Raw genomic sequence first — 26,461 nt, 5'->3', positions numbered from 1 at the left:
GGTTATTGGACACAAGAGATCCAGAATGGCAGGGGTTATTCTTGGATGTGTGGGGCCGATTGTTCGGTGTGAGGAGAGCATGTTACGCCCGGGACAGGATGCCAGGGGCCAGGGCGCGGTTGTGCAGCTCTGCACCTCCGTCTGTGTGGATCCACCGCTGCGGAGAGAAGTTTTCCTGCCGCACTATGGAGGGCTACCCCACCCCGCTCCGCTCCCGGCTCCACACCGTGTAGCCACAGCACGTTTCCTCAATTCATCCACCCGACGGAGAAAGGAAAAACCCCGTACCCCTCTGGTTGGGCGTAAAAATAACTTTTCTAGCATTAACAGATAGCTATTAGCCGCTGAAGGCTACGGCTAGCTTAAAAAAAAAAAAAGGAGCGAGAGAGAGGAGCAGCTCACATTATATCCTGGTTCGTTTTAGCTAGCGCGTGCACTTTCCTGTCCCGGGCTGTGCTGTCTGGAGGTGGACGAGGGAAAAACCAAGCAGCTGCCATATTTAATACAGAACAAAAAAACACCCGTCTACAACAGCGTGGTGTGTGCGCTTACCTTCTGAGGGGAGAAATTTAAGTATTCCCGAAAAGCGAATGATATAACACGCAGCCCAACGTGTGACCGGGTCGATTCCTCCTCCGCCGCTGAGCCTCTGACTCTCTCTCCCTCTGCGATCTTTCCCTACTCCCACACTGGCCCCGCCCCCTTCTTCGGCCTGTCTGACGGTGAGTGGAGCGGCCGCAGTTGACGGACAGCTCCCTCGACCAATGGCTATTTAGATAAGCAGACCTCGGGGCCTCACGCCTCCTTCCTCCAGGTTCCCAGTCACAGAGAATCACCTTCATTTTTGCGTCTGCCGAGGCTTTTAAATCAGCTTTCATATTAATGTTATCCCTTTGTGCACCGCCCATTGTCTTCTTCTACTGTTGTATCATGGCCACTTCATTTATACAAGCACTAATGTCCATTTATCCATTAAACAATAGGAGTTATGTTGTTATTTCTTTAAGAGGTTGACACATGCACCTCATAAGCTCATGTTACAGCCTTACTGCTAATTTAATGATAATATAACAGATAATTAGGGTGAAGCATCAACATTTGAAATAGTAGCGTGGCTTTATATATGCATATGTGACTGATGAGGGTGTAAATATGTGGATACTAAATATAGGGATACAATCAAAAGTGTATGAGGCTCAATTGTGCTTTGTTAGAAAACAGCAATAATTTTAATAATAACCTCTTTTATTTTATTTTTTTTCCAAAGGCTACTTCTAATGCCCATTACTACAAATTATTATATCCTAAATTATACACAATGAAAAGAATATGTCATTCTTCGCCTCGGTGTTGTTTTACAATCTCAAAAAGAATATATTTTCAATTTTCCTGAAGAACACAATGTACCACACGTGTGTTTCAGCACCACAAGATGGCGTTATTTCACAAATCCAGCATTTTTGTCAGCAGAAAAAAACATCTGTACTTCATCATCCAGTCTATTTTCCTTCAGCCTCCCTCAGTCCTGCATATCAGGAATGACGTAATCGTTTACGGTGGCTCTGGCAACCCGACCTGACAGGGTCAATGTATCACGAAAGCAAAACTTTATCAGCTAATTGTTTTATCACTCACAAATGACCCAGTGATCAATATACCTGCTGTCTTGTTATTCCCTGTGTGTTCTGCACAACCTTCAGTTTCTATTTATTAGATACAGCAATGAGTATACTTTAGTTAATGAGATTTAAATGCCCTTACCTTTTCTCATTGATGGCTTCCTCTCGATCACCTTCACCGGGGGTTTCTGAGGCGAGTCAAAAGCGGCCTTCATCTGTGCCACATTCACCGACTGAGCCTGCTCGTCACACTTGACTTCAGCTGGCTTCGGCCGCTCATGGTGCTGCAGCTTTTCGTGCATTTGAATTGTTTCCTTTATGAGTTCAGAGACAGGCCTAGATATGGGAGTGTTGGATGATTTTTCTCGCCTTAAGACGCAGTCACCTTCGTCGTTGACAGTACTGTTGTCAGGTTGGTCTGGTGTGTTAAGTGTCATATGCAGATCCTGCTTGATGCTGGTTGTGACCTCTGAGCAACCAACCACAGCTGTCACAGTACCATTGCCTGTCTTCTCAGCAGCAGGCAAATGGCGTGACTCTGCCTTTTGCTCATCACTTTTCGTGGGTGAAGACTTTACAGCCGACACTGAGGAAGGTGCAGATTCCTCAGGGATCACACTCTCTTCACATGATGTACTTTCATGTGAACCAGCTGATTGTAGGTCGTCCGGGGACAGGTTTTCAGAGGGTCCCACGTTTGAAGAAGCCTTTTTTGGGTCGATGCTCCTCTCTGAACTCTCGCAACAATCTGATTGTGGCAGCGCACTCTCACTCGAGTCTTTAATGTGGTGATCCTTTGATGCAAGGTCTGGTTTACGCGGTTTCCTTTTTGAATCTGCAGAAGAGCGTGAAACGCATCCTGACTGGTCAATCCTTTCACTGGATGTCTCTGTTCCTGTTCCGTCGAGGATCCTTTTTGCATTCATCTCCACGGGAACATCTGAAGTGTCCTTGTCGTCCTCCTTTATTTTAGAAACAGCCGGGGTCGCCTCCTCTCTGTTTCTCTTCAGTAGTCTCTCCAAAATAGAGCTGGACGAGACTGGAATTGCCGCTGAATCTGGATCATATGTGTTTGTTTCGGTTGTGTCTGTTTGGAGATAAGGCCTCACTGACTCCTTTTGATCAACAGTGTCGGTGACCTTTGGTTTTCTTGAAGAGTAGTCATTCAAAACTTGCTTCACCTCGCATGTTAGTGTTTCCTCCTTTGCATTAGTCTCTGTTCTCACTTTTGGACTTCTACAATGAATGGTATCACTCATGTCTAATAGAGACTCTTTCTGCAGATTGTTTTTCAAAGGATGTTGGGCTTGAGCGGGAGGCGGTTCCTTCCTCTGCCTGAAGCTGCCTACTGTTCCTGCACGGAGCGTTTCAGCTTCAGCCATCGTGCTCCCATTCTGATCTTGAGCAGACAGCGGTTCACTTCCTGCATGAGCGCCATATCTGCTCACCTTCAGCACCGCAGAGCCCTCTTCCGTGTTGTCAGAGGAGCTTGTATTCTCTGAGGTAACAGCAAGGCCATACTGTTCAGCTGAGAAGTTTTCCTCTTGTCTCTCCTTATGAGGGCCGGTTCCTTCGTCCTGATACTCCATCTTGATCTGTGAGGATGTCCGGAGCTCCTGCCGAATTTTCCTCTCCTCTCTACTAAAGTGGTTGAACAGCTTGTATGCTGCGGTTCTTTCCTCAATCCCTGCACTACTCTTTTGGTTCTTGTCTGTCTCCTGGTGAACCACTGGAGCAGTCCTGCCTCTGTCTGCTCCTCCTCCTCCTCTTCCCTCCTTTCCTGCAGCCACTCCCTGCGTTACCTCCTGTGTGGTAATAGGACTCACCCACACATTTATTTGCTTCTCACTGGAAGGTGTTGGTGGCTCCTGGCCGGGGCGCCCGTCTAGATCCTGTGTGTCTGGTTCCTTAAAATTTTCCCCGATGTTACCAGCCTCCTCCTCACAGGAGCCTTCTCCCTCCATGACATCACCTGCATTACCGTCTGCACCTACAGGGTCAGGGCACGGCCTCGTCTCCTCAGATCCTTCACCGAGGGCCTGTTCTCCCCCCTCCAGTTTCTCCTGGTTCTGTCCCATGCTGGTCTGTGGAGAACAACATGGTGTTAACCCCACAACAAAAGATAAAGTCATGCCATGTGTTAGGAATGCCAGCACAGAAGTATTTTCTTTTGCCTGCAGCCCATGAATGATCTGTGCTCTACCACAGCCTCTGTGAGCATCCACACTAATATTCAGGGGAAACGACGTGCCACGTAGCATGTAGCAAACAACTCAGTCACACAGGAGTGTTTTCATGACAGAGGTGAATCTGTGTATCTTATGACTTTAACTGCTTTAACTGCTCAGTTGGGTTATTCATGCACTTGCAATGTCAACGCCAGTTCAACATTGAGACAAATCACAGACACATGATGTTGCCATAATCTGAATTTTGAATGTTAATCCATTGTTTTGGCCTGTTAAGTGATTTAGGAGCATTACATTCCTCATTCACTTTATGTAATGTTCACTGTCATCACTCATTTAAACTGACCTGAGTGTCGGAATGTCAGACGTAAAGCTTCATCATTAAAACAACATTGTTGATTTGTAAATTCTGTGATCCGTGTTTTTAATCAGCGTCACAGCGGTTGTGGAGAACAGAAATAGTGATACTGTAGAAATTGATTCAGCCCTCTCTGTTTGTATTGAAGGCCGACTCAGTCTTATGACAGTCCGACAGCCAGTCTTCTCCCCACACTTTGCAATTTAAAACTCTTTTGTCACACTTTTAGACGTCAGAATCTGTTTTTTACTGATTTGGTTTCATGTGATGCAATTAATTGATTGAAGGCACCAGTCAGTCGAGCCCTCTCATGCTCCAACATGTTTCAGGTATGAAGCCGTGCAACTCTGCTCATCCAAGTATCTTGATACAACTTGTATTCCTGTATATCTCTGATCCCTGCATCACATTTATCTAACGTTAGCTTTGTATTTATTTCTGTATTTTGCCATATGTACTGCCTACATTCTTTTGTCATATGGCCTTTTATATTGTATATTGCTGTTGATTGGTGATTGTTTTCCCTTTTTGTCTTTTGATAACTCTAAACCAATCTGTTTAAGATGTGTTATACTGCTTTAGACTGTGTGTAGTAGATGAGTTTTTATGGCATAAATTGTTGCCAAAGTACCATGTTAAACTATGGTTATGTTTTTACTATTAGTTAGATGTAGAATGCCACTTTTTTGAAGGGCCTGGGAGGTGTTTTAGGCAATTACCCTTCACATTCCCTCAGAAATGTATGTATCACATAGCAGCATTATCTTGTGCCGTTGCCTGCAGTTATTGCTCATCTGGATGGTCATCGTGCTCATGAAGAATTATAGTCTGTGAGTGTAGAAGCAGCAGCAGGAGGGTAAAGCACAGTAAAAGTCAAGGTGTTGCAAAAAACAACATTTCCCTGACACTCTCAAATTGTCTAATTGTTTAATATGTTTTCACCAAACTGCAGCAGTAAGCAGAGAAGACTGTGAAGCACAATGGACAATGACCTGGACCATGAGTCTGCTTCCTGTCCGTGGCCTGTGTGTGTGTGTGTGACAACATATGACTGCTGTTGTCTTATCATCTGACAGGCCAACACACTGGCCAGACACACGGTTCAGGGAGCTAATGGTATCACACTACAACAGTAGCTTTGCTGTGTCGCTGAGATAAAAAAAACATGATGTTTTTCACACTGGGATATTGAGGAAGAGCCAAAGTACGTGATAAAATGATACTTTAAAGGCAAGAAGATAATGGGGATCAGTAAAATCAGCCACAGTACCGTCTCCTCTTCAGATCATGTGGACTCATCAGGTTAAAGCCAGTGTGAGAGCCCAGTGGAATCTGCGTCCAGTGAATAACCACCAACTATTCAATCGGATAGTGAGGGGAACCCCTTCCCTCAAGGCAGTCCATCCCTGCTAACAACCGCTCCATTATTCTGTTTCAACCTTCATGAATGCCCGAAGCTGATCACTTGATCACCATGTGGTCTCCTGCCTCAACATACTCAGACATACAGGAATTCAAAAACAGTGGACCAGGACCCTCTCGCAAACCAAAAGTTTAAGCATCTTAAAAATGAAGAACTTCTCTTTTCTGTCAGATCCCAGCTCTAATTGGTACAACCACATGTTGCCTGGCACAGGCCTGGCTCGTGACAGCGCTCTCTACCCTGATAGATATAATATTCCTCTCCGATCGTATGTGACAGCTGACACTTACCAGTTAGAAGTTGCAGCCGAGTCAATCGCTCTCCCTGGACCGACAGAGTGCTCTTTGTTGGTTGTTTGGAGATGTTCAGTCCTCCCTTAAATGCACAAGCAATGGGAGCGTTATATTACATCCATGTGATGTCACAGCGCATTTGACTAATACAATCAGGGGGAAACTCAGTCTTGCAGCTCTACTCTTTCTGTCTTGAGAAACCTTGGAGAGGTTGTCATTCAGAGCTCCATCTCTTTTTTTGCATGTATTTTGAGTGATTTTAAAAACATAACTAACCTTCTCACCTTGTGTCCATTGAATGACATGGGTATATAACTGGTTGTTATAGTACATGACCAGTGCAGACCCTGAGTGAATATAAACACGTCTTGAATCTTACTCAATACTGTTTGCTTACAGGTGACATGTGCTGCACAGTTCATACTGTTTCACCTCAGGAAGCCAGTAAAGATAAGGAGGAGATAGTAACTGAATGCTTGTGTCTGTGATTAGCTCAATAGTCGCCAACCTGGAGATGTCCAGCAGTGTTGGGAATGATCTTAAGAAATAGCTCAGACTTTTTTTCTCTACTTTTGTTTCTCTTGGTCTCTATAGCAACATTCAAAACAGGATACGTCTTCAGATAATAAAACAAAAGTGGTGGTAGCCAAGAATTCACCGACAGAAGAAGGGGAAGAGGGGTCGGCCCACACCCAGACGCTGCAGACCGAAGGCTGCTGTGTTGACCGACAGCCATCGAACAGTCCTCCAGTTCTGCCCAACTCCTCTGTTTTTATTTTTGTTATTGAAAAGTGTTACAGGTCAATCTCGTCTAGACTAAAGTCAATCTGTCACTAATTTCACTCATTTAATGTCATCGTTAAATCAGCACACCCCACGGGCCTCTTGGCACACTCATCAGCTTCTTAGTTAGTCCCTCCGTCATTTACAAGTCTACAAGTGTACAGTAGCCACACATTGTAAACTTCCATTTGACAGCTGTGGAAACAGTTTTGAATTTCACGTACATTTACAAAAAAAAAACGAGTTTTTCGTTTTTCGAGTCCCCCCCCCACCACCACCACCACACGGTGTACACAGGGCCGACCATTCACTGCAAAGGCATGTCATATAGGCTGGGAGGAACAAGAGCGTGCAACTTAAGCAATTCACTGATGTCATGCAAACAGTGACGGGAAGCCAAATGTTATATAAGCTGGCTGTTAGAAAATGGCCCTCCTGCCAAAGTATACAGACGGGAGCACAGTGATGTAATTCCAGGATACACACACACCGTCATAGTGGAGTCAGGGCACAGATATGTACGTTTTGAATAGATATCTGAGACTGTTTGTTTCCAAATTCAGCACACATACAGTATAAAATCCTACTTGCCTCTTTTATGAATATTTTTCCACATTATGTCTGTGTATAAAAGCTTTTGTCTTTCATTTAACTAATCTATTGTTTCAGAGCACACCCATTATCTCTTCTGCTTATCTTTTAAGGAGCCAATCCCAGCTGACTTTGGCTGGGAGGCGCGGTACACACAGGACAGGCATATCAGCATAGCACAGGACTGACATGCAAAGACAAACAATCTCATTCACACCTACAGACATTTTAAAGTCTCCAATTCACCTAACCAGTGCTGGTGACTGGTCCAGGGTGTACCCCACCTCTCGCCCCATGTCAGCTGGGATTGGCTCAAAAAGATAAGCGTGTCAGTGACGGATGGAGGAAATAAAGACCAATCAACATGCAAACCCCACACAGAAAGACGCCAGTCAAACTGGGATTCGAATCAAGAGCCTTCTTCTTTGCCTGCTAACCACTCTACCATATCACCACCCTTGTTTGTTGTTCCAGAGTATTGTTTATTATTTCCAGCACAAGTAGTCTGGAATGAATTATGCACAGAATAAGTACGAACAAAACAGGATTCACGGTATATTATGTAAAAGAAATGTTTATTTCCATATTTAACACATACAGTACATTTTTTTGACCAACATAAAAAGTGCAATATGCATTTGAACTACAGCAATGTACAGTACAAAAGTTACTGCATACTTAAATATAAAAAGAAAATGGTTACAAAACTGTGAAGTAACCTATTGTGATCGTTGTCACGTCAGTGTGACAAAAGCTTTCAAACTCATCGATGATATGAGCATAAAACAGCTATGAGCCTGACGACTCCACGGAGTCTCTCTCTTGTTTCTCCCAAAAGGTGCAAAAAGATGTGACAGCATTTTAAAATACGTATATGATTGACATAATGATTCACATATTTTGTACAGCATCAGTGATGCTTCCAATTTGTTGACAGCCAAACAACTTTGGTCTTTCACATTTTAAAAAGCACAAATGAGTTTAAAATGTTGGCAACCCTCAGGAATGAATTTAAGGTAAAGAAGGCTTGGATGAGAAATGTTAGGGTTCGGTGCTTTTTCTGTTTATATCTTGTCAAAAATGTTTAGATTCATTTAGCTTGGGAAAACACCCAACATACATTGTATCATTTGACTGCCATAATTCCTCAGTTCCTGTCACACCAGGCGTTTGTAGTATGATTTCAAAACCGTGCAGCGTGACTCCTCACTCTGCTCTCCCAGAAGCATTGTACACTGTAGGGAATGATGAGGTCAATAACATTACTCTGATGTTATTTTGGAAGATAGCTTGCTGTGTACCAGTATTCACTCAATAAAAAAAAGCAGTGCAAAGGAACAACAAACACAGAAACCTTTCTGTTCTGTTTGTTGAAAACAGTGAGCATGCCTCTGGCAAAACAATGACACAACCCTCCTCTCCCAGCATTCATCCCTTACACTCACTCAGAGACTCACACATAGTTAAGCATTAACGCACTAACACACACCTCTGCATTAAAATTAGTCCAAAACCGAGTTCCTCACTTTAACGCGACACCAGCAAATGAACTGAATCAAACTCCAGTGTTCATCTGAGAAAGAGCGTCATGAATGCAACATGAGGTAACCATTATTTTTTTACAACTATCGAGCATCTAAAACATAAATTGTGCTGTAAACAACTATACATATATTTAACACTTTGCTCTCTGTCAAGCTCCACTGAGGGACTCAAGTTCACCAACACAGGCTAAGTAAAAATAAACCAAGTGCCGATGGATACTATAATTTGGTACATATCAGGTACGAACAGCGGTGAAGTTAAAGGTTATAGAGCATCCTGTACCGTCTCATCCTGCAGTCTAACACAACTATGTGCCTCTGGTCTCATAGGTAAGGCACTTGTTTGTCCATGAATCAAACCATGTCAGAGGTGAGGTGATGGCTTACACACTTGTCAGATACAGCAATATGACTTAATCACTGTGAACAGCAGTTTGAGAAACAATGTGGCAAAGGAGAGCGTACACTCCTTACAACAGTTGGCATTGTTTGCTTTTGTATGTTTGTTTTTTTATATAATTTGCTTCCTCAGACTCGACTCTCTTCTCTTTCCAGGATCTGTACAACCCTCTCCAGCTCCACAGGGTGACACATGAAGTTCAGGGCGGAGTGTTTTTAACCTCCACGTGATGTGTCAGCTTCTGGGTTCACCTGGCAGCGCTCTCTCTGGAGTGTGCAAGTCTTTGTATGGCCGAGGCAGAGCAGAGGTGGTGGGGGAGTCCCACTCCAGGCCATTGTCTGGCTCTGGCGACAGTGAGAGGAGCAGCAGCGTTCCTGCATCTGAGGAACAGGCTGAGCACAGGTCCTCAGAGGAGAAGTTGAGGCTGCCCAACTTGGCCAGCGAGTTGGACCGCTTTAGCCTCGAGGGCACGGTCAGGCCCGCCAGCCGCATGCGGGTCTCGATCTCCTGCGCCCTCTGAAGCACGAGGCCAGGTTTACCCCTCACACTGCGCAGACTGTCACTGCTGGAGCTGCGTGTCAGGGTGGAGCCATGAGCCGAGGAGGTGGGTGTGTGCAGCCCAGGCCCCACCACCCCCAACAAGCCTTCATTGGTCAGTGGCATCACCATTGGCTCTAACCGCACTTGGCAAGGTGGTGAAGATTTAGTGAAGTCCCTGGTAAAACCGCAGAATTCCTCCTCATCCTCGGTGAGAAAGGGGCTCTTCTTGGACCTTTGGCAAGCGTGCAAAGGCTTGAGAGATTGCAGGATCTCTTGAGGTGAACCTGAAAGTCTCTCTAGTCTCTCGGCACGGCGGCGGACCAGCCCAGATCTCTGCAGCTGTTCAAGGGTCTCCTGTTGTTGGACGACTTGACAAGTCACTGCAGGGTTCTCTTCCTCCACATCTATTCTCATCAGCTCAGGGAGAGCCTCTGAGCGAGCTGCAGATTGCATTTTGTCAGGCTCAGTCTTTCCTTCCAACACATCACCACTGTCCCCAGGCTGATCTAAGTGCAGAGGTTCTCCTGGCTGCTCCTCTCTGATGAGGGGAGCTGTGGACGGGGAAGCAGCACAGTTGGCACAGTCACACAGAGGGCCACAGGGACGCAGCAGTCCCACTGAAGATGCAACGCCTTCAGAGGAGATATAGGACTGTGGTAATGAAGCACTTGGAACTTCAGGAGGACTGGGTTTAAGGCAAAGCTTAGAAGAGAGGGTTGGAGAATCTTCTTTCTGATTGGACTTTGAGTCCCTCATTGAGAGTGCACAAGCATCAGCAGGAAGAAGGATGGAGGAAGGCTTTTCCTAAATAAAGACAGGGGAACGTGGTTATTCCTTCAAATTGGATTAATTTGAAATGGATTACACCATTTTCATTCTAAGATTTGTGTTACTCATATTAATCGAACTTACATTGTGGTTCCATGAAGGGCTCAAGTGGTTGTTGTTGTTGGAATTTTCATTCAGAGATGCCAGGTCCATGCCATTACCCTCTGTATCCCCCTCAACCTCCACATCTTGCGTTTCCTCTTCTCCACCTCCTTCCCCACCCCCTCCATCATCTGGCTGCATCAGTACCTCCATCTCTGCCTCCTCCTTCTGCACCTCTTCCTCATCCTCTTCCTCCACTGTGCTGAACTCCAGCCTCAGGCGCAGCTCCTCCAGTGGCTCAGGGCCACGACTACAGGTCTGGGCAGCAGTTCCCTCTGCTGTGGGTCCAAATTGGGAGAGGGGCAGGCCTTCGCGTCCATCGAAGGCCTCATCATCCAACAGAGCGTCCCGCTCCACATCATCGATTTCTATAAAAACTTTTTCCATGCCGATAAGAGGGGGGCCGCGCACTGGTGTTGACGGTTCGCTATCCAACGCTGAGTCAGAGAGCCGGCGGAAGTAGTAGTTGTTGTAGGCAGGGTCAATATCCAGTGAAACAGTCCTGCACGAGGAGGCGCCCGCAGCACCTTTATCAGACAGCGCCTCCTCACAGCAGGGGGACATCCCTGGCTCAGGAGTCAGGTGGCCTCCCTCCTCCCCTCCACAGCACTGAGCCACCCCCTGCTGTCCCTCTGCCATCTCACAGTCTGCATCTGGATGCCACAGCTTGTTGTGCCGCTGTTTACTGGAATTACAGACATACAGTGTGCAGAAGGAGAGCAGTAGTTAGAATACAGGTCAACTGAGAAAATACAATGACCAAACAACAGTTCAGGCCATGTTGGAATCCGTACCTGGCATCCAGGATGCCCTCGTACTCCGCCAGCTGTCTCATGAAACCTGCGTTTGGTCGTGTGATGCTCCTCTTCTGCTTGACAAAGTTGTACGCCTTCTCTAATGACCAGCCGTGCTCCTTCATGGCGTAAGCAATGACAGTGGAGGCAGATCGACTGACACCCATCTTACAGTGAACCAGACACTTGGACTGGTTCTTTCTGTTTGTGAGAATTACACACAAACACACACACACACACACACACACACACACACACATTAATAATACTGGAATTCACCAGTTATAGGCTTATTTTGTTAGTTCTAACTCTGGATTTCATTAAAGCTAAAACAATAGTGGTATATTCTAAATTAAAGGGATTATATCAAACACTGAATAGATACTGAAACAAGTCATAGAAATTACAATTCCCTTCATGACTTTACAACATGTCGACGGTTACTTTTTCAGTTACCATCCAATGTGATATTTGTTTTCTCTTTCAACATCCTAGAGTTACTATGTAATGATGATAAGATGATGTGACGATAAGAAGTCTGTAGTTGAATACATGAGCTCCATGTTTACTGTTCCACTGAGGACTCACTTTGCTTTAACAATGAAGTTGTACGTGTCATTCCAGTGAGCCAGCAGGTCAGTGGCCTCCTCGTCATACACTCGTATGTTGTGATAACTGAATGTGCCTGGAAAAAAGTTGTCTATCTCCCGTGTAACGTTGAGGATATAGCCCACCCTGGGGAGGAAAGATCAAGTTAACTCATCAACAACATTCTTTCGTGCTCAAATCATCAGAAAAAATATGTCTTATCTTGGCTCCTCCATAATATAAAACAAATCACCCTGTCTCTTGCAGCTCCTCCAAATTAGATGCATTCCATTCGGATCCCTAAAAACAAATGAGAGACAACACTGTTTAGACTGTGCAGTTTGGAGTGTATTTTCAAATCTTGGTGAAAAAAAACAATTATATCACAGCATGTTTCTGTTGATGTAAGAGACATCATCAGTTGTCTCACCAGGTAGACGTGGTCAAAGATGAGAGTGGGTTTGTCCATCTGGCCCAGGATCAGCAGCATCTCGTTGTCAATGAACTCTTTGTACTCCTTCAGGTTGCAGTTCATGTGTTGCTCCAGCTCTGTACGGATCTGACAAGAACATTTACACAGCATGATTTCATTTGTGTATGGAGGTTTTTTTGTGTTGTTGTTCGTGGGTACTACTTTACATTCCTGTTTCTAGGCATCAAATAATGTCACCAGGTAATATAAAAGTATAAACATACAATTATTTATAATCTCAATAGTGTAAATTAGAATCCTGTAAATTGGAACATTTAAAAAAAATCAAAATAGAAACTTATACACTATAACTTCTCTGTTTTTAGAGAATAAATGTAAATGCAACCACAAAACAACAAGAAGGAAATGGACAGAGGATTTGTTCTGAGTGTGTGCGAATGTATTATTGATATTAACCTGTTTGCAGGTGACATTCTCAAGATCCTGGCACGTCATGATGCTTCTGAGTTTGGCTTTAATAAGGCACTCTGTCCTCTCTCTCTCTGAAGGCCTGACAAAGATTAAAACGGTTGTTCCTGAAATGTCGAGCTATTTCAACAACTGGCATAGAAGTAATTTGTTTCTGTCTTTACATGAGGAATCTGATTTTAGTTGCTTTGTTTTTACTGACTTGTCGACAAACATGGTGGGCGAGTCTGGACGTGGGGTTTCCAAGTCCTTCATGGCATTCCACTCGTTGATGCAGCTCTGCTCTGAAGCAATGCAGCTCTCGTAGTAGCCCATCCAAGTGAGAGCAATCCCCCCAGGGAAGTAGTTATACCTGCGTGACACCTCGCATGCCTTGTGCATCACCTGCAGAGCCGACCTACATTGTTGTTTGTTGGGAAAGTAAAGGTTAAAGTTACAGATGTTAAAATAATTGGAGGATTTACAATCTGGCTTTAAGCAGTTCTGTGTACATGCGTCTTTATGCCAGCAGGTGGCAGATTGAATCAGCGCTGCCTCAATCTGATATCTCACTGCAGCACAATCAAGAGATTTATTGTATGGTGTGTGATGAAGCTACAGTGCTGTCAACAGCCACCGTGGCTCCAGAGGTTGTTTATTACTCACCACATAGCCTGCACGGACACGGGTTTAAAGACATGAGTCCGACCTGCTGTGTTCACAGTAAAGCCCCTGAGGAGCAAACAAAACAGATGGTCATTCACTGAGCTGGAGCACGTTGAGGCAACAGTATGTGTGTATCAAGATCTTTTCAAGTGTCACATAGTGAGGATGCAGTGTTGAAAAGCAGAGACATGATATCCGGTTTACATGCTGCAGCTGTTTTCACTAAACACAGAGAAAAACTCACCCGTCGCCATCCAGGTGGATCTTTGTATCGCTCCACAGAGGCAGCACCATGCCGATCGAACAGCTTTTACTGGCAGGATGAAAGTGAGAATGAAAATTAAAAACCTGGCAAACAGAAGAAAAATCTACAATTCTTTTAAATGAGTTAAGTGGATAACACAATTGACATTTTCCATATTCGACTTGAAAAGGTATTGAGATTACAGTGATCATAAAAAGAATTTGGGCCTGTTAGTACCAGTCTTTGCTGGGTAAGTCGATCCCCAGTAGTATGTTCTCCTCTGTGTCCTGTCGCCCACTGGTGTACACCACCACCATGTACCGCACCCGATCTGACCATGCACTCTCCAGACGCACTGCCTGCACAAGGTACAGACAAAACAACACAAATTATTATGCAAGATAGATAAATAAATACATCCTTCCTTTGCGCAAGAGCAATTCTGATTGTACATAACAGCAAAAAAACAAACGGCCGATCAAGTTCACTGACCCTCCTGCTAAAATCTGTGTGTAACAAAGTGTCACACGTGGATGTGCTGGGATAATTGGGATACAAACTAGGTGTAATAGTGTAACCATGACCTCGGGGTGTGTGAGAGCACAGGGCTGGTAAACATAAAAATGAAGTAGCTCACACCAACACAAACACACCATGGAAACATTTGGTAATGCTCTCCTGATTGCGCTCTCATGAGCTAATAATTACAGTAAGCACATAAGCGTCTTAAGTGCACAATAAAATGTTTTCTGGATGTTTTGCTATGCCAAGTTGTTAGTAGTGGCCTTTATATGAGTGCATGTTTTTATTTTGATCTATGCACATATTTCTTTTGTCTCTTACCAGTTTGATTCTGTCTTCAGAGCGAAGAATGTTGATCATCACCTGCAGGTGTTGAGGTAAATCGCCTGTTGAGGGAGATAATATAGAAAATGAATCAATGATGAGAAGAGGCTGTTAAGTGTGAGTTTAAAAATCTACCTCGTCATACTGCCACATTTTAACTTGAAAGTGAAGATAGAACAATGATAGAGTGTTTTACTTTGAAAACACTGGGTGAGGATAGTAATGGGTTCATAATGCATGCTGGGAACACAAAGAGCTTATCTAATTAAAGGCTCTGCTGTATTCCAGTACAGATACATGTAGTAACACTGCTCCCTAGTGTTTAACTAGACATACAACCTGCCCGGTGACTTTTATCAGCTGACATGTTGTAACTGATTTAACTGAAATTAATTCAAGATATATTTTCCAACTTTGTATGAGTGATTAGCGACACATGTATCATTCAAGAACTGGTCTGAGTTAATTTGACTTCCGTCAGTGCTTCCTGTGCAGAGACATGGTCAGTGAGGCAGGATAATAAAACAAGGTGTGGACGTGGACAGCAATGCAAAGTGAAAGAAAAATGCTTCAAGCTACATTATCTCCACAATGTTCTGATGATTAAATTGCCTCATATATGGGTCAGGTTGGGAAGCTAAAGGTTGGGAAACTAAATTCCATTTAATATGTCAAACGTAAAAAGGATCCAAAGAAAATAAAGACAGACACAAATTCTGCATAATATGAATAAATTAAATCCACACCTGTTGTCCTGAGCTAAATTTACCAACTAAAATAAAAATGAATTTATAAATGAATGAATAAACAGTTAGCTGACAGTCACATGTACAAGAAAACAGTGTTGTTCCTTCGTCATATGTTGTTTGCCCCAGAAGTTATAGCAGAGACGGGCAAAGCCACAGGTAAAGAGAATAAGCCTCAATTAAAAGGAGACCAAAATGAAACGACTGTTACTATGAATGAAATGAAATAAAAATTGTCCAAAAAATGTTGGATAACGTAAGTACACAAGTCAACAGAATATATAACAGAGGCCTACTAATTTTTAGACATTTTATTGAAGAATTGTTACATATTATATCTTTAAATGGCAAAGCTATTGTCTGCACACATCAGTATAACTTTACAAATGACATTGGTGTATGTATCTGTTAAGCTTGCCCCCCCGCTGCTCCTCTTAAAAGCACTGATGGTTGGGCACAGCTTCTTCCCTCTTCCCTTTGCACAAGTCACCTTCTCCTTTCTGTTTTTCTTTGAAAGCCACAGTAACTGCAAAAACAGCACAGCTATTGTACCTCGGCCAAATGTTCTTGGGAACAAAGCAGGACCAGCAAATATGGGTTACCTGACAAAGTGGCTGGTGGAGTGGCCAAAGCTGCCTTGCTGACTTGCCAAATGACTTGGCAGCATGTTGGGCATTGGCTGATGCTGAAGCCCCATCATGCCAGTGGACTGTCAGGTCAGACTTATGTCTTTAGAGCAATTAATTGTGTCTTTCAATTGGGACATTTTAAAAAGAGCTGTTGACTGAGAGCACCAACCAGTTCATTGTTGAGACCAATAAGATACAAATTAATAATTCAAATAAACAAGATCCTCAGTCATTCAAATCACAAGAATCCAAGACGAGTTGCATCAAGGGTACCTGGAAAATATATTTTTTACAATATGTCCAAAAAAACCTCTTTGAGCATTAGCAGAGTATGTTAATTTACATGCTACCGCATGTTCCCTTTACTCACTAAAGTTAGCAGAGTAATTAAGATGGAGAGCACAAGATAATACAAACAATACGGGCCTTCTTTAATCGCCAACAGAGGTTTTGTCCACAGTTCTACCATGTGCTGGATTTAAACACTAATCTGCCTAAGCTATATGTCTGGAACATGCTTATCAACAAGGCAGCCTCCCTCCTCTACACCTCAGCTCCAAACATCTGCTGCGATGATCTCATCACACAAACATACAACATAAACTGGACAAGAAACCTGATGAGGAGACAGATGAGATTAAAACTGTAGTTTAGGTAAATGATGATGATCACAGGGTGTGTGTTTTGTGTGTGTCTTGTGGTTCTCACCTGCATGTTTGTGGGGAGGATGTGCTTTCAGGCCCTGGTGACTGCTCCCCTGCTGCAGGAAGAGGGCAGCACCCTTCACCATGAAGAAGCTCTCACTCAGGCTGCAGAACAAATGGGAGAGAGAAGTTACATGTATTGAAACATAAACACTACACATCACACACACACACCGCACTGCAGAGCAACAGATCAGCAAAACTGTTCCGGCTTGTTCAGTGGACAATGGGGCGAAGAAGTGGTACAGGAGACAAATGAAATATTCAGTTTTAACAGGACGGTTCAGTTCAGTAGACGCAGCCTACGAGATGAGCATCAATTATTTGCCGATGAATTAAGTTAACAGCAAAGTGGGAAAGCCCAGGTGCCACGTTATAAAGTCAGATCTCAGGTCTGCAGCAGCCATGAATCAAGCTTTGATCCTCAGTGCTTATCCGTCTTTTTCCTGCTGCATGGGCTGCGATCGGACTCCACTTGTCAGGTCTCTGCTGACTTGATGTGAAGACACACAGACCTCAATAACTGACCTAGCTGTGGTTGTTTGTGATGCTTGACTTCCACCATGACCAAAAAGCTACAATAATCCGTTCATACCTGTCTGTACGAGACCTGATTTTTCAGGTTAGGCTTTAGAGATGACATCAGATTACATAAGTAAGGAACACCAATAAAAAAGAAGTGAGGTGTTTCCTCCAGGCTAAATTCAATCATGTGGAAAACCACAAGAGCACCTTGCTCATAAATCTACCTGGCAGCAAGGTGCGACACATGCACAATGTAATCTGTGTGTGCAGTCTGGCAAATCAGGACATCATTAAGAAATACAGAACGGATGAGTGACAGCAAAAAACAACAACACTCCGAACAGATATTGAGCAGATAGACCTACATCTTAACACAGAAATCAATGTATTAGTAATGTCATCTTAAAGGGGTTATAGTGGTCTATCTGTCTTAAATTCTCACGATACAGAAAAGAAAATCTCAACTGTGTAGCATCTGCAGTTTGTATAGTGTTGTGCTGTAATATAAAAAAACTGAAAAGCCCAGGACTAGGAAAATGCTGATAATTAGTTTATATGTTTTTTTATTTTAACTGACAAAATGTTACTCTTACTAACTTGAGTTCTTGAGGGTTCCTGTTGATCTTAAGCTAAATAACATTGACTGCATGACTACAGCTTGATTTCTCAATCATGATCGGATCTAAATAGTCCTGTACCACTTGCACCACTACTTGGTGTAATAAGTCATATTCACAAACTATGCAGCTTGTCCTAATATAATATTACTTTTGTAATTTACACGTCTACATCTGTTTTATTGTTAATTGTGAAATGAAAATGAGTTTTTTTAGATGAGTAAAGTAATAAGAGCTCAACAGGCTACATCTGCAGCAGTGGCAGCAGGTTGGAGTACATATTTTGGTTCTCTTGTCGTGTATCACAAGATTGTGGTTTGTATCAGTTTCTGTCCTTTTAATAACTGCTCCATAATCTACAAAAATGTAAAAACGTTTGTATGGATACATCACAAACATCTACAAAGATATAAAAACCACTGACCGAATACCTTTAGTTCACACAAGCACTGACAAATGTACTTTATCTAAATGACACTGACTGCAAGTTTCACCCTCAGTTTGCTGTGTCCAGCTCTGAAGCTGCTTCCTCACTGAGCTCTCTCTGATCACACTTTCAAAACCCACGTTCAGAAGAGCAACACTGGGCCAAACAGATGATTTTGTGGGAACAATGGACTTTGTTTTGTTCACCTCACAATAAATTTTCTCTGCGCCCAGCATCACAGAAACAAAGTTCCACAGTGAATAAGCACGGGGGTGGACACTTCTCAACAAAGGCCTTTGTCTCACTTTGGTTGATTTTTGCTTTGGTTCGTGCTCTGAGAATTATGAGGCTATTAGGACGGTCTAATGTCAGAAAATGATGGAGTGTCAGAGAAAAGTTGATGATTACAACCTACAGTAACTTTACCTCCTTTCCAGACAGAGAGAGAAAAAACGCCAACACATCGGGTCACAGAAATATCACAAATCACAGATGTGAATCACAGAGTCTCAGCTGCCAGTGAATGATAACTTATTGGATTAGGATTCACTATCATATCAGATGGACACATTCAGTGATTGATTAGAAATTACATAATGTTAACTATTGTAAAATCTTACACTTTACTAATAACCACTGAGAGCAAGAAATCCAAACATTAGTCAAGTGTCTGATCTCGAGTCTCGAGTGGGGGATCTTGTTCCCACGATTAAAACAACATTTTTAAAAGACAGTCTACACTCACATGCGGTTTATCTCACGCTGGGTCAACACAGCGTTCTCCACAAAATACGGTATCATCTTCATCACGACCTCTTGAATGGGTTCTACAACCAGATGCATCTTGTTGAATGGAGCGCTAAAGAGGCAGTGGTGTGTCGGCGTCAGGCGCTGGCCCACCACCTTTGAGTGACAGACTGACTGACAGTCTACACTCATCTGTGCTGCTCAGTGAAGAAGTTCCATCTGCTCAGATGCCACTCCCTCTCTGCCTCCTCCTCCTCCTCCTCCTCCTCCCCCCCATCCATCTGAGCGACTCTGAGTGCGAGTCAGATTCCTGCCTGGAGGGACGTGCTGCAGCCTCCACCCGCTGCCTCAGGCACACACACACACACACAACTGTGCTTGTCTCCCCGTCCTACCATCTCTTTTGTCTCAGTCACATAGGCCAGGCCCAAAAGCAATTTTTTGTAGGAAATGTACATTTTCCCTGGAAAAGTTTGAAAATAATGTTGATGTGATTTTCCTGAGGTCTGTACCAAACAGGCATGTCCCCTAGCATCTGGAGATGACTGTAGGCTGAGGATTCTCTGTGACACTACAACACGTCATGTATAATAGCATGTTGTGACATATTTTACCTTTAACAATAGTTTTCCTCTTTAGCCAGAGCAAAGCTTGTCCACTTACTTGTTCAACAGAAACCATCTTAAACCAACAACATTTTAAAACCCACCCAGTGGGTTTCTTTGTCCACAATTGGAGGAAGACACAAAAAAAAAAGCAGGCTGAGGAATTTTGGCACAAACTCTTCCAATGGGATGTCTCCTTGTGTATGCCACCTTAGGGGCAGCATCCAAGGTAGTGCCTCCAGGGAGCTTAACTCATTGGCCAAGCATGGGCGTAAAGGGCAGTGAGAACTGGCAATCTCCCAAATCTCTTGAATCTCATTATACCAGGGTTTATAAGGGAGGGATTATCTTGTCTCTCTCTCCTTCAAGTGGTCAGCAGTGGCTGTCACTCACTAACATGGACCACAAACAAACCAGTGTGTTTGATTATTAGAGAGCACAATGGCATGTTAAGGATAACATAACCTTTATGTTTAAAGCCTCTGCATCAACAGTAACTGATCATTGTAGATACAAACAAGAAAAGTCAAATACAGAGATAATGAAAGCAACTATAGAGTGGGATAATGAAATTCCATTCTGAAAATAACTGTGCAAGTTGAGACTGCAGTTTCATATACGTTTGTGAGCGTGATATTATAAGCTATACCTTCCTTTCTCACTTTTCCTCTCTCCCTAAGCATTGAACCCCCCCACACACACCCGTACACAAAGACACAGCACAACGTTGTTAATCTGGGAGGATTTGCTGACAGACATGACCTGTAGCTCTGTGAAACAGATAACAAGCTAGATCTTCTATTCTTCTCCTCGATAGCACAACTTCTGAAACACCACTAGCAGATAGTGTGCTATACACTCTGATGTGTATTCATTCTGTCCCAGGTGGAAACTTGGATAGCTCAGTGTGTCAGGTGCATGGAGAAGTGCAGTGACCTGGTTGGATATTTGAGCTACTACTTTATAATAGGAGGTCAAGCTTTAGAAGCAGCAGGGATGATGGCATGTCACCAGGTTAAGGTATGGTTTGCTGCTGCAACAGTAGCCAGATGGACCTGTACGGGGCCAAACAGGACCAGATGTCCTCTAAGCCACTGCTCCAAGTCACGAGGTGGAGTGGTATGTGAGAGAGGTACACTCGATTATACCGAGGACGCACTACAAAGAGGCTACACAGAGGCAGCAACCAGGCTGGTTTATTCATGGGCTCGGTGTGTTTAGCACACATCGAAACGATGAGGGGAAGAAACTCCTCTCAGGGCTGTCGGTTGTATAATACTGGCATTTTCTCACTGACACCATTGAAAAGGGTAGAGACAGAGAGGGAGGAGGGACAGGGAGGAATGTCCTCAGGTGTCTGTGGAGACATGGAGGGCCCGAGAAGGAAACAAATGACATCATCTTGCTACTGAGGGGAAAAAAAACACATAGAGCTGCTGCTTCTGTTGCAGTTTGTCTCCCTGTGGCTACATCCATACTAATACGTTTTTATTTCTAAACTTTAAAACTGGGCATGCCAGTGTAAACGGGAATAGCTCGAATAACAGCTCGTCTCCTACACATGTCTGCAGTTGTATCATTGTAAAATACAGAATTTAACAGCACAACAGCAGGTAGCAAAGACAACAGGGTCAGCAATGCTTATAGTTGATAATCTATGGTCCCTTCTGCACTAGTAGCTGAGGCTAATGGCAGTTGTTCTTTTCCGGAAGAGGGTCATGTGATAGGAGCCTGACGAATCAGAAAAGGCTACGTAGTGACCGAAAGACCCAATCAGCAAGCGGTTATGAGTGTCTACTTCGTTGTTTCCAAACATCTCAGTTTCTGCCCGTCCAGAATAAAAATGCGGCCCAAACTAAAACGAGGCCAGCAACGTTTTCAATCTTCTCTGTTTTAGAGGCTCTAAAACTCTGGAGTAGTCTGAACGTCAGGCTTATCCATAGCAGAGGTTGTGCATTTTCAAACGCAAACATTGTGGTATTGATGGATCCTATGATTCTCTTATCTACACTCATTCAAATCCAGAGGGAGCATTTTTATGTATTATTGGACTCAAATTTCAACCCAAGTACCCATCATAAGAAAGTGAGTTTAAATGAACTTCACATTTAGAAGTAATTGTATCCTTGTTGGTTTCTCTGCTGATTGTGGAGTTGTTCCATCACCGTGCACCCAATTCCTCCTCATTCCAAACACTGCACCATGAATCTATGAGCAAACACATCCACATGCATCTCTCCCAATTCTGCCTCTTGCCCAACTTTGCTGTGTGTACAAGTTGGCGAGATGAAATCACCCTTGAATCAGAGCCACCAACACCTGCATGATGTTTATGTTGGCCTCCGTCAACCCGCTGGGCTAGTCATCGTTATCAGGGTCAGCTTGGAACAGCGAGCGCAAATACTTCCACTCAGCAGATGTAACTATCTATCAAGTGTTCTAGATCAGTATGGCCTCATCTAATGAGAAGTATTATCTGTCAAATAAAAGTCAACTTAATGTGCCATTATGTTATGAAACATGAATTTACTGGCAATTTAATTACATAACATGGCTTACTAGCCTCTCAAAAAATGGTAGCTATCTTGAGGCAAGGCAGGACAAGACTTGCATTAGGCATAGATCATTCACTCAAACTGACACGCACACACACGCACACATATGCACGTTTGCAAAACTAACAGTAAACTGACTTTATAAGGTTTAAACACAACTGTGTTTCACAAACACTAATTACCAGTTCAAAGATCACAAGATCATACATACTAGGTCTCCTACTACTGGGAGATTCTTGTTAGAGTGGGGGTACCTGACCTTATCCTGTTTGCACCCATCAGGTCAGGCCGGAATCAGACAAAAATGTGGAAATTATATTGGGATTCGGATCAGGTCAGTCACATTGACTGGGCTGATTTGTTTTACACATGTCTGTAATGGGGCAAAACCAACAATAACCATATGTGTCAGGGAATGAGTAACACAAACTGAGTGCAGCAACATTAACTGCATCTGCTCGGGTCCAGACACATAAAAAGGGTTTGGGGTTGGGTCAGGCTCGGTTAGTTTTCCCCTGGCTTGGACAGGTTCAGACAGAAAAATGTCGCCTGAGCTGCACTCTAGTACGTGTCCACTCAACACACACACACACACACACACACACACACACACACACACACACACACACACACACACACACACACACACACACACACACACACACACACACACACACACACACACACACACACACAGAGAGAGAGAGAGGATCAAACTCTGTGGGGAACACTGTTGTTAACACGTTACTTAACTACTGGGAATAAAGGAAGGATTTTACAGTTGTTTATTAGGAATGAATGACTCTGCCAACAAGACAGACAGACAGGTGTTTAACTACACTGACGCTCAGTTGTTCTCAAGTGTTAATGCCAGCTACTCTGCCCCAACTCCAGGTTTCACTGAATGACTCAAACACAGATGCAACCACTCTGTGAACACCTGTGAGTAACATTTGACCTGGTGTGCCACGTACCAAGCAACAGATGGGCTACACTTGAAATAAACGTACCTCTGATTTGCTCGCCGTTCATCGTCACTCCCAAAATCCTGCAATACAGATAACAGAAAAAAATGAATAACACACTCCGTCAATTTTGATGGTATTATTAACAAACACTCAGCAGTGGAGCACATAGAAGGTTTGTCTATATTTTATCAAAAACAAACTCATTGAAATACACTTGACAAGGTAACACACAATGGAGAAACAAACTTACAAGCTGTGTGATCAGAACTGACTTAAAGGTTAATCAACATATAATAAGCATGTTTGTCTCCACACATGTTAACACAATCGACAACTAGTTGCATGGCAAGAAAATAATCATGTGTATTAGGGGTTGGTGACATGGCTGTGTATATATTTTGACTAATTTAGCTGACAAGACACTACACACCACTGTTATCAAAACAAAAATCCTAAAGCAAAACAAAAGAAAAATCAACAATGTTTGGGTTTAATCCAGCAGAATATATGTATATAGTGGGAGGGATGAGAGTGGAAAATAGAAAATGACAGTTGATGCACTGAGTTTGGTGGTTTTGCCATAAAATACGAGTGCTATCAATCTTGCTTGATTTTTTATGGAGACCCCAATCCATTAATCATGATTAGGGTTTTCTAAAATTCACAAAGTCCTCTTTGACCCATTTTCAGAAAATCCAAATCTGTGTTTAACTATGAAGAGGCAGACATTTTGCACGATGAATAAAACATACTAAATACTTAAACTTCAAATTGGATAGCATATGCAGTAATAGTCATGAGCAGACTAGATCAAGGATTTAGGAACAAAACCCCAGTTGTGGAATTAAACAAATAGGGTAAATAAATAAATCGGCAATATCTCTGACTATTGATGAGACAATTCTACCGATGTGCAGCAGAACATGTAGAAAAATAGAGAGTACCATTTCTAGGAAAGATGGAAAGAAATTACTTTGCAAAGGGAGCATGCAACAATGCATAACTAGGTACCTGCATGGTTGTGTATAAGGGGAAATAATCCCCCAAATGAACTACCTTGTGCGTGCATCTTGTAAATCCCTGTTTACCTCCGCTCTCTTCCCCCCGTTCCTACAGTAGTATCCCTCCACCCCACCCGCCCCTCATGAGTAGATGACATCATAGCTGCAGCAGCTTCCTGCCAGCGTTATCTATCACACCTCACCTCACCGTGATGCTGATGCTGCTGCTAGACTACACCACCCGCTGCAGAGGGACACTGAGGGACAAACCCAGTCAACCAGCAAAACTATTTACTCTTAAGAGAAGCAATTGGTTTGCAGTAATCTACCACTTTGTAAAAACCTTTAAGAGATGCATACTTTTACTGCAGCGGTGGCTCATCAACTTGAAGTTGTAAATAAATGCAGCCGTAGATGTCAACCCTGGCTTCTCTGATGTGGTCATACACAAGAGAGCAAGGTGCTTTAGGGGTTTATAGCTAGTAATTAGCGCCCCCGTCTGGCAACTGATGGCTGTACTTAAAAAATAGCAAGAGGGAAGTTATCTTTGAATGATTTTTGGTTGTTTGTAACATATAAAATTTTTTGGCAGTGAGTGCTCAGAAACCATAAAGCTCAAAGTGTGACTCTCTGTTGCTACAAAGGAAGAGAAACAACCCTTCAGGTTCAGTCCTGTCCCTCCATGTGACTGTGAGGCTGACAATCTCATATTTCCCTACTATAATTACTGAAAAGCACCAACATGCCAACACAATGGAAACTTAAATAGAAATATTCAGAGAAGATGACTGTTTTGAATTAAAGAGGACCCCCCCACCCCAACTCAAACCAGCAGAATGAATCACATAAATCTCAGTAGTAGGTGGATGTGGCAGCAGTGTCGTGCTACAGTCGTACTGATGGTGTGTAAATCACACTCAAATGTTATTAATGTTCAAGATTTGATAAATGTTCAATGTCAGTCAGCCACATCACAAAACAGCTAACGGTAGCTACAGCTTATATCATTCTTAAGGCACTTGTCAAAATAAGCTAACGTTTTTAAATTGGACTTCCTACCATTTTTAAAAAGGTTTAAGGTTTTTTTTATAATGAAACTACATTGTAAAAAAAATTACACATTAGACGTGTTAGCATATGTGGTAGCCACACATATCTGGCTATCAGTAACGGAGACGTTTGCTAGCTACCGTTAGCTCACAACCTAGCATAACATGTTAACCTAACGGTGCTAATCATGTAGCTTCACTCAGCGGGCCTTTCTCCAGCTACATCCCCCCCAGCCACTCCAGCAACACCCTCCCTGTACCGGGGCATCGCTTCGGTTCACCCGGAACAACACTGACCTCCCCCGCCGCCGTGGTTGCCGTGCTCCCGGTGGAAGCGGCGCTCGGGGTCGGGGACCTCTGCAGAGTAACCAACGCCATGGCTGGAAGCTGAGGATGATGCACCGGCCGGCCGATGTGGCCTGGTGAGCTGCTGCTGCCGCTGCTGCTGCTGCTAGCTGCTAGCTGCAGGGCTAGCGACACATACAGCTGACGGATGGAGGGATGGAGGCAGGGAGGGAGGGAGAGAGGGAGAGGGAGTCTCGGTGTCCTGCAGCAGAAGCTCTCTGTGCAGGAAGTGCCGCCGTCACGGCCCCGTGCAGTCAGGTGGCACCTGTGATCACACAATCATAAAATAATCATTACTCACCAAACTAGAAAGACAGAAAGGCAGTGCAACTTCATGTGTAAATATTTAATGTAATAATAGACTTCATTAAGACAAATGAGTGCAAAGATTTACATGAAAAGGATTTAATAAATGTATGCAGAAAAAATACAAATAGATGGAAAGTAGGTTATAATGGACTAACACATAATAAAGAGAAAAATAAGATATTATTTGAGGCACATATGTAGATGATTAGAAGCAGTAATTGTTGACAGTTTAGGTGCAGTTACCATATCCACCAGAGGATAAGTTCAGCAGGTATTAAATTGATGGACTACAAAGCCCATGGATGCCTTATAAATGCCTCATAATACATTCATGACATAGATTCATGACTAACACACTACAACAGCTTATAAGAGTCACAAACAACTTATTCCTTGAATCAAGGTTTCACTTAGCAAGCCCACACGAGCTATGATTAGCAATGTGCATTCATACCTTATATATGGGAGGCTAATTTTGGCAAGCGAAAACCGACTTAACCTATAATGTACTTTCTGCAAAAAGTGAACAGTCGACTTTTAGTGCAA

At 43.3% G+C, this 26,461-nt stretch overlaps 2 protein-coding genes across 4 annotated transcripts in view; both read right to left on the bottom strand.

Annotated features, from left to right (window-relative positions):
• LOC118114928 (coronin-1C-A) overlaps positions 1-3,598 on the bottom strand; it is a 35,412-nt gene extending 31,814 nt beyond the window's left edge. Inside the window, exon 1 of one of the 2 annotated variants that reach the window (XM_035165690.2) lies at positions 1,762-3,598. In XM_035165690.2, coding sequence (XP_035021581.2) covers positions 1,762-3,583 — 1,822 coding nt within the window. In that variant the 5' untranslated portion in view covers positions 3,584-3,598. Of the gene's footprint in view, positions 1-552; positions 698-1,761 lie in introns of those variants that run through there. The other variant, XM_035165691.2, reaches the window with a different exon arrangement.
• Positions 3,599-7,812: 4,214 nt separating this feature from the next.
• Positions 7,813-25,833, bottom strand: ssh1a (slingshot protein phosphatase 1a). 2 transcript variants are annotated; one of them, XM_035166494.2, is made up of 15 exons: positions 25,559-25,833; positions 23,254-23,291; positions 16,772-16,872; positions 14,686-14,750; positions 14,080-14,201; positions 13,843-13,911; positions 13,599-13,664; positions 13,156-13,350; positions 12,942-13,035; positions 12,483-12,611; positions 12,306-12,352; positions 12,053-12,199; positions 11,465-11,665; positions 10,653-11,355; positions 7,813-10,544 (listed from the first exon to the last, which is right to left on the bottom strand). In XM_035166494.2, the coding sequence occupies exons 1-15, from the start codon at positions 25,637-25,639 to the stop codon at positions 9,435-9,437; spliced, it is 3,168 nt and encodes a 1,055-aa protein (XP_035022385.1). In that variant the 5' UTR covers positions 25,640-25,833; the 3' UTR covers positions 7,813-9,434. The 2 variants fall into 2 exon arrangements, with proteins under 2 accessions (XP_035022385.1, XP_035022382.1); XM_035166491.2 differs by lacking the exons at positions 23,254-23,291; positions 25,559-25,833 and adding an exon at positions 19,082-19,294.
• Positions 25,834-26,461: the final 628 nt, after the last annotated feature.

The sequence above is a fragment of the Hippoglossus stenolepis genome, chromosome 9 (assembly GCF_022539355.2).
Source record: "Hippoglossus stenolepis isolate QCI-W04-F060 chromosome 9, HSTE1.2, whole genome shotgun sequence".
Taxonomy (NCBI): domain Eukaryota; kingdom Metazoa; phylum Chordata; class Actinopteri; order Pleuronectiformes; family Pleuronectidae; genus Hippoglossus; species Hippoglossus stenolepis.
Note: the sequence above shows the minus strand (reverse complement) of the source record. Positions and strands in the feature narration are given on the sequence as shown.